Source organism: Capsicum annuum, chromosome 2, assembly GCF_002878395.1.
Source record: "Capsicum annuum cultivar UCD-10X-F1 chromosome 2, UCD10Xv1.1, whole genome shotgun sequence".
Lineage (NCBI taxonomy): Eukaryota > Viridiplantae > Streptophyta > Magnoliopsida > Solanales > Solanaceae > Capsicum > Capsicum annuum.
In genome coordinates this window covers 140,097,554-140,113,868 of record NC_061112.1, presented here as the reverse complement: position 1 = coordinate 140,113,868, position 16,315 = coordinate 140,097,554, and the positions used below count along the sequence as shown (strand labels likewise).

At 35.1% G+C, this 16,315-nt stretch overlaps 3 protein-coding genes across 3 annotated transcripts; 2 read left to right on the top strand and 1 right to left on the bottom strand.

Annotated features, from left to right (window-relative positions):
• Positions 1-269: 269 nt before the first annotated feature.
• Positions 270-1,955, bottom strand: LOC107860031 (dihydroflavonol-4-reductase). The gene is given in 6 exon segments (NM_001324777.1): positions 270-546; positions 637-829; positions 939-1,098; positions 1,196-1,390; positions 1,496-1,665; positions 1,802-1,955. Coding segments are annotated over 6 exon segments (1,149 nt in total).
• A 1,482-nt stretch (positions 1,956-3,437) lies between these two features.
• Positions 3,438-3,818, top strand: LOC107858302. Its single transcript, XM_016702977.1, has one exon. It carries the CDS (start codon positions 3,438-3,440, stop codon positions 3,816-3,818), a length of 381 nt encoding a protein of 126 aa, XP_016558463.1.
• Positions 3,819-6,207: 2,389 nt separating this feature from the next.
• LOC107858303 lies at positions 6,208-6,934 on the top strand. The gene has a single exon (XM_016702978.2). It carries the CDS (start codon positions 6,434-6,436, stop codon positions 6,809-6,811), a length of 378 nt encoding a protein of 125 aa, XP_016558464.2. The 5' UTR covers positions 6,208-6,433; the 3' UTR covers positions 6,812-6,934.
• The last annotated feature ends 9,381 nt before the right edge of the window (positions 6,935-16,315 follow it).

The following is a 16,315-nucleotide window of genomic DNA, read 5'->3' as shown; positions in this document are numbered from 1 at the left end:
AAATTAGATCTTGCTATTGCAAAGCTTACAAATGTGAATATTAATATGTCCTTGTATTAGTATGCAGATCCTGCAGTGATTATAAATTCTTTTCCCTGCAAAATATACCTAGGATTCTTTGATATCCTAGCTGCCTGATTTAAGCAAGATGAGAATTTCATACATTCGTTGACCACTTCAGTGATTTAGTATTGAAAAACCTCAAGCAGATATCAAGAACCAAGAAGTAAAATATCGCTAGGCAAGCTCATTTTTTTTGTATTGCAGTTCTAGATTTCACCATTAGTTAACTTTCCTGTACCATTTACAACTGGCCCATTCTCCTTGCCACTTGCATAGTTTTCAGCAGAAATGGGAATGGTTTCTTTGTCATGTCCTTTGTCTGCAGTGCTTCGGGTAGAAAAGGGAAGCAACTGCTTCTGTCGGCAAGTCTCAATGGCCCCTTTATACATATCCTCCAAGCTGTATTTGAACTGAAACCCCATATCCATAAGCTTCTTTGATGAAAAAGACACTATGGGCAAGTCCTTATCGATACCTTTAAACCTGTTATTTAACCAGATTGAGTTACCAAGCCATCACTCAATGAAGGAGCTAAGTATACTTGGGAATACAGAGGAGCGCAGAGAGGCTTACTCAGTAGGAACATTGTACTCTGGCCATTTTTGTCGCACCATCTTAGCCACATCATAGATGATAGCATGATGAGACGAGCAAATGAATCTTCCCTCTGCCTTGGGGTGCTCATACAGGAATATATGAGCCTCACAAAGATCATCCAAATGCACATATTGACCTTGTTTAATGATGCAGTAGTGAGCTTCATTACCTGCATATGTCAATTTTATGAAGCCCGTGATTACAAAAAGTTGTTTACTAAAGTAATTATTGGGATTAAAGGAAGTGACTGTTTTCTGTACATTGTGATTACTTCGTACCAGTAATTAGTGAAAGGGCAGTGATTAAGCTAGGTGGGAACGTAGGTGTGATGAATGGACCAACAACCAGTGGTGGTATGATGCTAATGAAATCAATGTTATTCTTTTTAGCTTCTTCCATTGCAGCCTTCTCTGCCAGTATCTTGGAAACAAAATACATCTGCAAACGAAGGCAAGGTGATGAAAATACTGTTTTCTTTTATTAACATAGAAAAAAAAAGGGTTTTTTCCTAAAAGAAAAGAATAGCCAAACGAACCCATCCTGTCATCTTCTTAGCATATATGAAGTCCAAATCGCTCCAGCTGGTCTCATCATAGAAGATTTTTTGGTGCTCTTGGACATCAAGAGTTCCAGCCGATGAAGTGAAAACCAGCCTCTTCACTGTGTTAGCTTTAGCACATGATTCTATGATGCTTAACATTCCCCTGACCGTTGGTTTAATTACTTCGTTCTGTCGTGTATATCAATGTCATAGAGTTGAACACTTGTATTTTATCAGCCAGAAACGTAACAAGGCGATAAGTATAGATGAGTTACTCGTTTACTTTTATAGTACCTCAGGGTCCTTGGACTCGAAATCCATTGGGGTAGCCACATGGAATACTCCTTGACAGCCTTGAATGGCTTCATCAAAGCTTCCTTCCACGGTCAAGTCTGCTTTCCACAGCGTTAAGTTTGTATCAGCTTCTGGCAATTCCAACAGATGTTTCACCTTCTTTTTGTTCTCTACAGAAAAGTTTCATGCATCTCTATATAAGGGTCATTGCATACAAAGAGACACTTTTAGCAAGCGCTGTCATACACCTCTCTGGATTCTCATAATTTGTAGAAGTTAAAACTCTTAAATAAAGCAAAAGCGTACCAGGATCACGAACAGTAGCATGGACATTATAACCACGTTCAAGGAGTCTCATGACAAGCCAAGAGCCGATAAATCCAGCCGCTCCAGTGACGCAAACCGTCGGCGCCACTGGAGGAGATGGTGCATCAACAACTGCTTGATCTTCACTTGCCATTTTCAAGGTAAAAGAGTAGGAAAATTAAATCTTCAAGTGACTGGACTTAATTACTAGTATAACAATTACGAGGAGATGAGGTATTATTTATGTTTATGTAGTATTTTGTTTTTATACTGCCTGCATGTAGGTGGTGTTAGGAGTAGTAATGTTAGATGGTAAGCACGTGCTCTCAACGTACCCTTGAGTAACTTGGTTGGATTAGCCAAATAAGACTGGTTGGTGAGAAAATGGGTTGTGGTTGTGGCCTTTTGGGCTTTGGGAGGGCTAGTGTGAACTGTCTGGATAATGTGGCTGCCACTTGCTTCTCTACATATAATACAGAACTAAGTTGTACGGTCCTTTGATTTCACTTTTTTAAGTCTGTAGATTTATTAGAAACAATCTTTTTATCTCACGAAAATGGGTAAAATTGCTATATATTCTATCTTCTTTAGACCCAATTTATGGGATGATATTGTATATATTGTTGTTGTATATGGAAGTTTGTTACACCTAAAGTAACAAGGTTTCAAATCCTTCAAATGAAGAGAAAATTGTTTTTATGTGTCTATTAATAATTAAGACTCCTCAATAGAAAATGAGCAGAATATTTGATAAGAATTATACCAATTAGTAGTGACAATATTGTTATATTTTGGACAATAAACCATGTTTATTTTTTCCAAAAAGAATCATAAGATTAATTTTATGCTATCTTCCATTTTATATAAGGAAAACTATAATCTTCATTCAGGTCCTTAAACCTAAAAGTGTAACATAAAGAGGGGATGACAATAATCTATGTTAAAACTTTAATTTAATATAATATCTTATATCATAACTTATAAGCTAACGAACTTTCTATCACTTTTCCTGCATTCTCAAAAACGGATTGTAAAGGTTCAAACACGTTTGTCTTTTACAAATCAAATAATATATCCAAATTGATTTGTTTTCAACAAAACTAAAGATACATAAACAAAAATAAAAATTTGTCATCATGGACAGAACCAGCCCAAATATTACTAGTATTTTTCTTAATTAATAGCATGACTAATTGGAACTTGGAAGCTCCATTCACATTTCCCTGATTAATATTGTTGTTGTTGGCCGGATATGGTCAAGATTTTCATTAAATTAATTAATTTGATTTTGCACGAGAAGTCAAAACAAGGAATTCCAGCTCTGCTTAGCCATATATATACTTGCTTTATTTCAACACCCTTAAAACAAACCACATAGACATAGCGCACGCAACTTTTGACAACTAATATTTGGAATTAAATACCAAGTCTCTTAGCTAGCTAGTTGCCCAACCTAAGTACCGTATATATAACATATCCTTTATTTGTTTTCTTCATCATCATTAATTCAATATCTTCTTCACTTTAATGTAATCTATTCCTTCATTTTACTTAAGCCTATATTTCAAGAAATTTGGGAGTTTTTTTACTGTTTGTAACTTGTACGTACTTATTAAAGACAGTCATGTTTAGAGCAATGAGCACACGAAGAGATTATAGAGGATACGGAGTATTAACTAAGTATGAAGAGGTGCAGGAGGAGGAGCCTTATGCTCCAATGATGGGGAAGGCAAAATTAAGCAGAAACAGAACAGTTCCAGCTGCTGCTAAATTCTTTAGCTCTTCATCCAAGAAGGTTACATCCGAGGACAATTTCCGGGCGAATGCTCAGTTAAAGGAAGCGAAAAAAGCGAGCAAGATTCATCCAATATTCAGTCTATTCGAAACGAAGAGGAAGAAGAAGGCAACTGCTAGGCCTGAATTCTCGAGGTACATTCGGTATGTTAGAGAGGGAGGCTTTGGTGATGTGTTGCAGACCACTTCCTCCAAACCGAACAGTATGGCTGCAGTAATGTGAGATTAAACATGCGGGGTTTTTGAATTTTGGTTCTTTAATTTGGAATGTATAAAGATCATCGATAACATTTTATTAGTAAATTCATACGTGGTTGTACTGTTGTAAAAGTATAGAATTAATTTGGAGGTGATCATGAATGGGCATGGTTTTTGTTAGAAACACGGGCACACAATCAAAGAGCCCGATGGGTAGCAACAGAAAATACCCAAGACTAAACTTTCCCTTTCAACTTGAACCAAGAGGAGACAAGCAAAACAAAGTAATATGACAGCAAATGAATTACCACACAAATGCGATAGGGCAAAAATAAAGGTAATCACACAAGACACCAAATTTAAGTGGAAAACCCTTCGGTGTGAAGAGTAAAAAACCACGGGACCAAACATCCACTATAATCACCAAAGATTTACAATATTGTCCTCCAAAATGGCCACAAAACAAGTGTCAAACAACAAGAAACAATACATAAGCCACAACACCAAACACCAGAGAAATAAAGGAGTGAAAGCACAAAAAACGCAGCTACTGTTCAGGAATGAAGAACAGGAGCTAAAGACAATCAAATCAATCTCCGTCAGTTCCTAATCAAAGATTGAGATGAGAGGAACAAGCAGTCCAAAAATCAGCTCAGTCGGACAAGAAACGAAGCGGGAATCGCAATTTGAAGTTGACAGTTATGGCTGAAATTTATGTGCGAAAATCAGTTTTGTTTTTCTCTCTTTGGCTAATGAAAACTCTCTTCTTTGTGACGGTGAATAAGACCTAAAAAGATCAAATATATATATGCCCCATAGTAATATGCCTATAGGCAAAAGTGGGTTGGTCCAAATTGAGCTTCATTTATCCACGTAGGAAGGGAAAAAGACTCAATAAACCAACAGTTTTCTTGTATATGGAATGTAATGGATCATGATTTAATTTAGGAATGTTGGTTTGTTTACTATTTTACGTTTCGCTTCGCTTATGGGATAACTGTTGATGTAATTGGAAAATGTTCATGGAAGATCAGTAAGAAACAAATTATAATTAAAGGACTTTTAGCTGATTGTGTAGTTTATTGCAGTACTACTTGATACTTATGGTTGTTTGGCATGGAGTCTGCCCCTAATATATGCGAATAGATTGTTATTTTAGTTTTCAATTTATCGAGCCATTCTCAAAAACACTTTCAATAGTGACAAATATTTCTAACTAGAGGTATATACTTGTAACCGTAAATTGCAATGTTTGACACATTTTCATTTTACTTATCTAAGGATCTAAATAGTAATGATGTCATAAGCTTTTACTATTAATAATGTTTCAAATTCTTATCAATGAAACTAAAATAATTTTTTCAATTGATAAAAAAGAGAAGAAGCCTTTTAAGTAGAAAAGTAAACTATGCTTCAGTCAATTTAGAATACTCTTCAGAAGAAAATGAAGATGAATTATTTGATAAGATATTACTAACTACTAGTGATATTAACATTGATACACTTTGGACACGTAGGGCATGTTCATTTTTCTTTCATAACTTCATAATATTATTACTTAATAAATTTCAATTTAGCTTCAATTTTTCCATTTGATAACTTCACTTGAATATACGTTTTATTTTACAGCCTCTGTTCTTCGAAATTAGACGCTTAACCCCTATTATATAGGTGGTCTGGGTGTTTGATTTTGAGACACTGGTGTAACTATTAATTAATGTAAGTAGCTACTATTATACAGGAAGGTTTAAGTCTTTATTTTCAAATATAAAAGTATTCTTCTTAAACTTAATCTGTCACATTGTAAAGGTGGTACGAAAATTTAATGCAAAAAAATAAACACTTTTATTATAGCATAATGTGAAATAAGGGCGGGTAATAACTATTCTATCGGTCTTCTTGCTTTCTCTAAAACAGAGTGTACTCATTCTAACACATACCTTGGCTTAGAGAGTTAAGAGTAATCAACTAGTTTAGCCAAGTTCAACAAGAAGAAACATATATAAACTAAAATTAAAGAGTTTTTCTTTAACATCTTATAATTAGCATTTTCTGTAGACGTCTAAGTTCTAACATTAGGTAATTAATTAGCTCTAACTTATCTTAGGTAATCGTGGAAGTAAGGTCTATGCCCTCTCCTCTGTGCTTTTACTTTTATTTTATATCTATAGATATGATAGAGGACCACCCTCCATTTCCACACAAGAAGAGAAAATTTGGATGAATGAATTTATTAGTAATTGAAAAAGAAGATCATATATAGGATGCCTGGTTTGAATTAGGAAATAATTGTATATCAGATGAGTAAGTCAAACAAGTTCTGCTCAGCCATATATCATTTATTTTCAAACCCTTACACCCACACGCGTAAGCAAGTATAGAAAAATAAGAATGACCACATATACATGTGTGTATGTAATTAGTTAATACTCCAATTAAAAAACTCTCTTAGCTAGCTAGTAGCCCAACCTAACTACTGGTACTATATAAATTGCATATCCTTTATTTGTTTCTTCATCTCTCAATCACTTCTTCACTCTAATAATCTCTTGCTCCTTTTGAGCCCAGTTCAACAAAATTTGGGAGCTGTATTATTTTTCGTAACTTGTGATTACTACTACTAATTAATTAAAGCCAGCCATGTTTAGAGCAATGAGTACAAGAAGAGACTATAGAGGATATGAAGAATTGATAAAGGAGGAGGCACCTTCTGCCCCGTTGATAGCATTAGATCAGCCAAAATTGAGTAAAAGCAGAACAGTTCCAGCTGCTGCTAACTTCTTTATAAGCTCTTCATCAAAGAAGGTCACATCGGAGGACAATTTCCAGGCGAATACTCAACTAAAGGAAGCGAGCAAAATTCATCCAATATTCAGTTTATTTGAAACGAAGAGGAAGAAGAAGGCAACTGCTAGGCCTGAATTCTCAAGGTATATTCAGTATGTTAAAGAAGGAGGTTTTGGTGATATGTTGCAAACTACTTCCTCCAAATCCAACAATATGGCTGCAGTAATGTAATTAAAATTTTGATTCTTCGGAATATATGAAATAAAACAGTCGTATGTATTATATTTTTTCAGATTCTGCATTTGAATGTCACAGCACGTTACAAAATGAAAGAAAGTTCTATATTTCTTTTTATATAGCACTATTTTTTACTCTATTTAAAAAAGAATTGTTAGAAATTCTTCAATTTAAACTTTTTGCTTTTACTCCTAAATCATTGTGCACTTATAAGCATATATACATATAAAGATACTCAACCACTAGAGTTGGCATGGTGGTTCAGCGCCACGTCCCTTAAGCAAGAGATCGGAGATTCGATCCCTGCCTCTGGCGAATGGAGCAAACTGTATAGTCAGTTTCTACCGCTTAGTGCGCTGACAGAAGAACAGACCCTGCCTCTGGCAAATGGAGCAAACTCTGTGGTCAGTTTCCTACCACTTAGTGCGCTGACAGAGGAACGAAGGTTAGTCTTACGGCTGTCGGCTATGGAATACCTTCAAAAACCAAAAAAATATATATATAAAGATACTCGAATCTATATATTCATGCCAAAAGTGATCGTCTTCCGTTTTTAGCGTTGGGTTGAGAATTTTATGAACTAAGCAGATTGAAATATTGTGATCCAAAATATGCATCACATCATCAACGTCTTAGGTGTTTGATTTTGTGATATAAATGTGCAATTATTAACTTCTATTATGAAGGAAGCTGGTTCAAGTCTTTATTTGAAATATAATGGTTTATCTATGACGTAATTATTCATATAGTAAAGGTGGTATAATAATTTAATTGATACTCTATGAACGAAAAAACTACTCTATTTTTTAACCAACAAATTATTAAATGATTGGTCCTTCTAGATCGTTGATTGAAGGGATAGTATAAGCCCAAAATATGGCGAATGAGTAAAAAACAAGCACGTTGATTAATTTACACTCATCAAGTAGTTTATCCAAAATAAATCGGTTTCTTTTCAACTAGAACAAATATACAAAAACTAGAAGGAGCTGCCTTCTTGGAATCTGGAAGCTCCATGGACACTTCCCATTGTTGTTATTGTTTTCAGCCGTTCAATTATATTAATTAAACTGTATTTTGCTCCAGAAGTCAAAAACAAGCTATTACAACCACATGTCTCATATCTTTTGAAAAAATAAGGGCCCCACAATATATGTTTACACTAAATACCGCAAATATAATGTAAAGGATTTAGTAACGCCCTTCGCTAGCTAGTGGCATAACCTAATTACCTATTTATATATATAACTTATCCTTTGTTTTCTTCATCATTTTATTCAATATCCTCTTCACTTTTATCTGTTCCTTCCATTTAAGCTTTTAATTCAAGAAATTTGAGTGCTGTTTTACTTTTTTGGTAACTTGTACGCTAATTAATTAAAGCTAGCCATGTTTAGAGCAATGAGTACATTAAGGGACTATAGAGGATATGAAAAATTGAGAAAGGAGGAGGAGCCTTCTGCTCCATTATTATTGACAACGTACGAGACTGAGTTGAGTAAAAGCAAAACCATTCCAGCTCGTAAATTCTTTCTAAGCTCTTCATCGATGAAGGTGGCGTCCGAGGACAATCTGTACGTGGCTACTCAGATAAAGGAAGCGAAGAAAGCAAGCAAGATTCATCCAATATTCAGTCTGTTCAAAACGAAGAGGAAGAAGAAGGCTACAGCTAGGCCCGAATTCTCGAGGTACATTCGGTATGTAAGAGAGGGAGGCTATGGAGATGTGTTGCACACCACTTCCTCCAAATCTAACGTAACGTACAGTTAATATTGATGAAGTAATGTGAGATTAAACTTGCGGGGTTCCAGCTTTAACTTTTTGTTTTTTGGAATGTAGTTGTTTTTTATGTGGTTATCCCTTAGAAGTTGGAGGGGGATCATGATGAGCCTGTTGTTCTTGTCAAAGTGTGTGTATATATATATATATATAGACTTCATAGACTATGAATCTATGTTGGTTTGTTTGCTCTATCTATCCGGATACATATTGGTTGCTGATAAAATCTCTAGAGGTGTTGGACCAAGTTCGTTGATATGGTTCTAAGAGGAATGAACAAGCTTTATTGATTGAAAATGATCTAATTCTGATTACAATGTTAGTGATGCAATTGCTACTTATAGAGAAAACTAACCGACTCCACTAACATCCAACTCCACTAACTTGACAGCTGTACACCAGTTGTACACCACTCTCTTTTCTAACAAACTATAACAACCTAACTTTCTAACAAACTATAACAACCTAACTGACTAGTCTCTTTACTCCCCCTCAAGCTGGTGACAGGAAAACATCAAGAACGTTCAGCTTGGAAAGAAAAAAATGATGTTGAGCTGCTGGAAGTCCTTTAGTCATGAGATCATCTAGTTGCATGTTGGAGGGGACATGAACTGGTTGCAGCAAACCTGATTTGATTCTTTCTCTGACAAAATAACAATCAATTTCTATGTGCTTAGTTCTCTCATGAAAAATAGGATTAGCAGCAATTTGTAGTGCAACTTTATTATCACAAAACAACTTCACAGGCATGGTTAAGATCACTCCAAGCTCTGCCAATAAACCAGTCAGCCATATCACTTCAGCAGTTGCACCTTCCATGCTCCTATACTCAGCTTCTGCTGAGCTTCTGCTCACTGTATGTTGTTTCTTAGATTTTCAAGAAACCAAAGAATCACCCATCATAACTATATACCCTGAAACTGACCTTCTAGTGTTGGGACAAGATGCCCAATCAGAATCACAGAAGGCAGTCATAGATGTGATCTCATCTGCTTTAAGTAGAATTCCAAGTCCAGGACTACCCTTTAGATATGAATTCCAAGTCCAGGACTACCCTTCAGATATCTCACCACTCTTAATGCACTATCCATGCGAGACTGTTTAGGTCTCTGCATAAATTGGCTTAATGTTTGTACTACAAAGCAAATGTCAGGCCTTGTAATAGTAAGATAAAGTAATTTGCCAACCAACTTTTGATAACCAAGTATGTCATCTATTTCTGGATTATCAGATGGACCAACTTGGAGGTCATACTCTACAGAAGTTAATTTCTTATTGACCTCTAATGGTGTTGGAGATGGTTTGCACCCACTCAGGCCAATTTATGAGATCAGTTCCAACACATACTTCCTTTGGTTAAGTAAGATACCTTTGTCAGACCTGAGTACTTCAATTCCCAAGAAGAATCTTAACTGGCCCAAGTCTTTCACCTTGAATGCTTGTTTAGTGTGTCTTTTACATGCTGAATTAGAGTAGAGTTACTTTTTGTGATAAGCAGATCATCAACATAAACCAAGACCACTACAATATCATGTCCTGAATAGCCACCAGAAAATAATGCATTTGTGAGCTTAATATTCCACTGTCTTGAAGCCTGTTTGAGTCCATATAATGATTTTTTCAGTTTGCATACCAGTTTACTTCCTTGTCTCTGAAAGCCTTGAGGCAATTCCATGTATACATCTTCATAAAGATCTTCTTGTAGGAAAGCATTATTTACATTCATTTGGAAGATGTCCCACTTCTTGGAGGCTGCCAAGCTTATCACAACTCTAACTGTCACCATTTTAGCAACAGGTGAGAAGGTATCATGATAATTCAAACCTTTCTGCTGATTGTATCCCTTCGCAACTAATCTGGCATTGTATCTTTCGATGCTCCCATCAGCCTTATATTTAATCTTGTATACCCATTTAAAACCTATAGCATGTTTCCCTGATGGTAGAGGGACCAGGTCCCAAGTCTGATTTTCCTCTAGGGCTTGAATTTCAAGCTGCATAGCCTTAATCCAGTATTTATCTGTTGCGGCTTCTTTAAAATTTTGTGGTTCAATTTGAGCTGAAAAAGCTTGCAGATAGGCTTGATATGCTGGTGAGACATTAACATAAGATATCACATCTGAGATGAAATAAAGGGTCACACTTCCAGACTTAGCACCAGATTTAGTGGTTACATAATCCTTTAACCATATTGGCAGATTAGCACTCCTTGTTGTCCTTCTCAAGTCTGCTGGTTATGGAACAGGTGGAAATGAATGTTCCACTGGTGGCACTTCATCAGCTTCAACTGTGGAATGTTGCATATTATCTGCAACTTCTGGCACACCAAAAGAACTAGCAAGATCATCATATACAGAGGCATGTGATGCAAGCATGGGTATTGGAGTAGGGTCAGGATGATAATGATCATTGACAGAGTATGGAACATCAAAAATAGTGGTTCCTTCATATGTGATTCCCTTGAAAGGAAAGATGTCTTCTCTGAATACCACATCTCTACTGACCTAACATGTGTTCTGCTGAAGATCAAATAGCTTGTATCCCTTTTGAGTCTCAGAATAACCAATAAAAACTGCTCTTTTGGCTCTTGGTTCAAACTTATCTCCTTTAGGTAAAGTAGATGCAAAACATAAGCAACCAAAGACCCTTAAGTGATTATATACTACAGGTTTCTTATATAAAATTGTATAAGGAGACTTTCCTTGCAAAATTGGTGTAGGCAGTTTATTTATAAGATATATTGCGGTCATAGCACAGTCTCCCCAGAACTTGTTAGGGATGGAACTCTGAAATTTAAGAGCTCTAGCTACTTCAAGAATGTGTCTATGTTTTCTCTCCACCACCCCATTTTTTTGGGGTGTGTATGGACAAAAGCTTTGATGAATAACGCCCAAGGATGAAAGTAAATCAGAACACTGAGAATTGAAAAACTCTCTACCATTGTTTGATCTTAATGTCTTCACAGTAGTACCAAACTGATTCTTTACTTTCAACAAAAAATCTTTTAGAACAACAATCACTTCAGACTTATACTGAACCAAACATGTCCACGTATATCTACTATAGTCATCAACAATGGTAACAAAGTAATGTTTTCTGTCATAAGTAGGAACCTTAAAAGGACCCCATACATCAACATTTATCAACTGAAAAATGCTATTAGAATGTGAGTTACTAACAGGAAACTGTAACCTTGTCTGCTTGGATAATGGGCATATCTCACATAGTTTGTGTGCTTCTCTTCCATTCTGAACAATGGGAATGCAACTTGGAATACTGATGGATGGATGGCCTAATCTCATATGCCATATTGCATCATCAACTTCTTTATGAATTATTGAGCCTACTACAGGATGTCTTGATGCATCATCCTTCAGCAAGTATAAACCATTGTTTTCTCTACTAATCCCCAAGACCTTGCCAGAGTAAAGGTCCTAGAAAACACAAAAATCTGGGTAAAAGCATACTGAGCAGCAAAGATCTTTTGTCATCTTTGATACTGACAACAAGTTGTACTTGAAATCAGGAACATATAAAACATTCTTAATCCTATGATCTCTCAGTATGACAGTGGTTCTTTTGTGTGTAACTTCACATCTACCACCCGTAGGTACTTGGACCTTGTTTCTCTGACAACCCTCAAGTTTTAAGGGATTAAACAAGAACTCTTTATATGGTGTGATATAGTGAGATGCACCAGAATCAATTATCCACTTATGTGAAAAAACATTGGATAAATGTGCAAGTATACCTGTATATTAGCTTGAAAACCACCTGAGGTATTGTTAGTGTTGTTAGTACTGTTGCTGCCTGAGGTGTTACTGAAACTTGCTGTGATGAATTGTTGATATTGTTCCTCAGATATGTACCTCCCTTCTCCTGAAGAAACAGGTCCAATTTCTGCATCCACAGCATTACCTCGGGCATAGGCTTTAGTGGAACTATACTGGACCTTCTTTTTTCTTTTGAAATCAGGTGGATATCCTACCACTCTATAGCAATCCTCTATTAAATGGTTTCTGTAACTACAGTGAGCACAACCTGTAGGAAAAAATGGCTTCTTATAGGTGGTCTGATTTGAAGTAGAAGCAGGTTTAGATGGGTTAAATGCTGATCCCTTGTGTCTGTGGCCACCTCCAACCATTAAGGTGATGAAATCCATTTGGTTTCTACCAGCACCCATGCCTCTTTGGCTTTCTTCTTGCACTACTAGTGCATATGCTTGATTGACCGTCAAGACAGGGGTGCGCAATAAAATATCACTTCGAACATGACTGAAACTCTCATTTAGTCCCATCAAAAATTGCAACAACCTTTGATTTCTCAGCATTTCAGTGGAAGCCTTAGATCCTTCACAACTACAGCCTACCCCTGGTACTAAGGCATTTATCTCATCCCAATAATCTCGCATTTTGGAATAGTAAGCAGTGACTGAGTCCGTACCTTGAGTTAGAGTAACTATATCCTTCCAGAGCTGATATATTCTAGTGAGATTTGACTTATCGAATCTTTCCTTGAATTCGTCCCAAACCTTTTTTGAATCAGACACATACACTATGCTAGAAACCAATCCGGCGAAACAGTAGCTCCAATCCAACTCAGAACAATTGTATTACATCGTTCCCAGAGTTTTCCCAAATTGCCACTGTACTGAGCTTTTGTACAGCTTCCATCCACGAAACCTAGCTTGTTTTTCCCTAGCAAGGCGAATCGCATCGATTTGCTCCACAATGTGTAATTCTTAGGTCCTGTTAACTTGATGTCAATTAACACCAACCCAGGTGTATCGGAATTTTGTAGATATAGAGGATGATGAAAATCAATTGGCGCTGCCATTCCTGCTGGGTTCTGTGAATTGAGTGAAGAGGTGGTATTGTCCGCTATTGTTGACGATACTCCGGTGCGTAGTTGCAGCAGCTCGTGAATCACCGGTCTGATACCATGATAAAATCCCTAAAGCTGTTGGACCAAGTTCGTTGATATGGTTCTTAGAGGAATGAACAAGCTTTATTGATTGAAAATGATCTAATTCTGAGTACAATGTTAGTGATGCAATTGCTAACTTATAGAGAAAAATAACCGACTCCACTAACATCCAACTCTACTAACTTGACAGTTGTGCACTAGCTGTACACCACTCTCTTTTCTAACAAACTATAACAACCTAACTTTTTAACAAACTATAACAACCTAACTGACTAGTCTCTTTAGTTGCCATTTGAAAATGTTCTTGTCGACCGGTAATACTAGAAAACAAGGAATTAGTAACGGATAAAATTTTATATAGCTAAACAGCAAAAATTACATGTTAATCCCACTTAGCTATGAATTAGCTAGGAATTACTGATAAATTTTATAGTTAAAAGTATTATAAAAAACAAAGGACAAGGACGGGAAACGTGAGGTTCAAGCTGATTGTACAAACTCATGATTGTTGGACAGTGTTCAACTTAACTGTATTAATATTCATTACTTAATTAGTTTCCATTTAATTTCTTATTTCATTTTAATATAGTATAACGCCCCGTTGCAACTCCTATACTGCAGCTACCTTTATAATACTCATATATATAATACATTTAGATAGGATATATCACCTAATGGCTAGATAGTTAAGCTATTCTGTACTCTAAGGAATACATACTTCATCAGAGGCATAATCTCCCCCCTCCCCCACAACAACTACAATTTGGGTAGTATTATCAAGGAAGATTACAAAGAGAGGGACTAGCCCTGACCTCGTATATATATCAACTGTATAGCTGTGTACTAGTACTACTTACTGAGTTCATACACAGCTCAATACTTACCACATTCGAGATTTCAGTTTTTTTTTTTTTTTTTAAATAAGAGAAGTTACTGGGTTCTAAATTCTCTCTCTATATAGGTTTTGCTAACATACCACATGAAGTAGTGTATTAACATCCTCCCCATTTTTTAATTTAGCAAAGTATCCCTGCCACCTCTTTAAAATAGGAATTAGTAGGAATTTTTTGATCTTTCACCTTAATTTCCCAATTTCCCTCCAAAATCCATCTTCTTCAATCACCCCACCCCCTACCCATCTTCTACAATAATACAATTATTTATAATTTTACATAATTTTAAAGTTATATTAATCACGAGGTCGGGGGTTCGATCCCCGCCTCTGGCGAATGGAGCAAAATCTGTGGCCAGTTCCCTACCATTTAGTGCGCTGACAGAGGAACGGAGGATTAGTCTTACGGCTGCCGGCTGTGGGGATACCTTGGGAAACCAAAAAAAAAAAAATTTATATTAATCATAAATTAATTAATTTTATTTGACTCTCAACTTATCGTTATAGGTGAATTTTAGGATTTCGAATTTATGAATACGCCTATAAGATTTGCCTCAAAGTTAGTAGATTCAGACGAAACAAGTAAAAATGGTTGTAGCTTCGATTCAACTTACCGCGATCCACTTTACATTATTTGGATTGATGCATAACTATTATTAATTTAGTTTTGTGGAAAATTCTAGGAATTAGTTAAAAGTAATTTCTACTGGGGTGAAAATCATTTTCCCCCCTCAACTTTACTTTAAAAATCAAACTCCCCCCTCAACTTTAAACAATAAGCATTCTTCCTCTTTTTTCCTACTTGTCTTTTTTAAATACCTATTTTACCCTTACACTATTAATCTTTATTTTTCTTTACCTCTTTAAAATTATTATATTTTTTATTTTTAATATATATAGTAAACTTTTTTAAATAAAAAGAAAATTATTTTCTAGACAAAAAAAAGTGAGAAACATATATTAAGTATATAAGTTAGTGATGTTCTAAATGAAATAAATGATCATGATATGAAAATTTATTTATTAATAATAATTAAAACTGTAATATCTATTGATACTAGTGAAAATAACAAATAAAAATAATTTTATAAACACATTCCAATGCATGTAATATAATAACATATAACAAAAATGGAGATATATTTTATACTAAATTAATTCAAAAGTTTATTTATATTATAAATATATACTCCCTCACTCACTTTTACTTGTCAACCCGCATGAATTTTGACCAACATTTTAAGATGTATAATTTAATATTTAAATTTAAAATTTAGATGATCAAAAAATATATGAAAAATGCTATAAGTTGCAATCTTTCTTCATATTAATAAAATGAAAAAATATATCTTAAAATATTTATCAAAATTTATGTAGGTTGACCTGGAAAAATGAAAAGTGACAAGTAAAAAGAACCTAGGGAGTATATATATATATATGTATATATATATTACACACACACACTTAATGCATGTAAAATAAGAGATAAGGTACAAGGTACCTCTAAACTATATCTGAAGTTGTTATAACACACTTAAACTTTAAAGGGGACCTATTACCATCTAAACTCATTTTTTGCTGATCTGACCGTCAAGTATCAGAATATTTTTGTACTTCTTTTGGGGGGAGACGAAAAATACTTGTGCATTATCTCAATAAAATAACAATCATAAAAATAACATTAACTTTTGTGACAAGTTCATTAAAAAGGTTAAACTAAAAAATATAAATAAAAATATATAAATACTTGACTAAAATAAATAATGCATACTATAAGAAGATATTGCTAATGCCAAGGTTAAAATAGACATTATCAAGATAAAGGGGGGGAGAATGCTTATTATTCAAAGTAGAGGGGAGAGTTTGATTTTTAAAGTAAACTTGAGGAAGAAAATGATTTTC

Bases quoted from the DNA above. Each gene is read 5' to 3' on its own strand.
- LOC107858302 (XM_016702977.1), top strand. From the start codon at position 3,438: ATGAGCACACGAAGAGATTATAGAGGATACGGAGTATTAACTAAGTAT.
- LOC107858303 (XM_016702978.2), top strand. From the start codon at position 6,434: ATGTTTAGAGCAATGAGTACAAGAAGAGACTATAGAGGATATGAAGAA.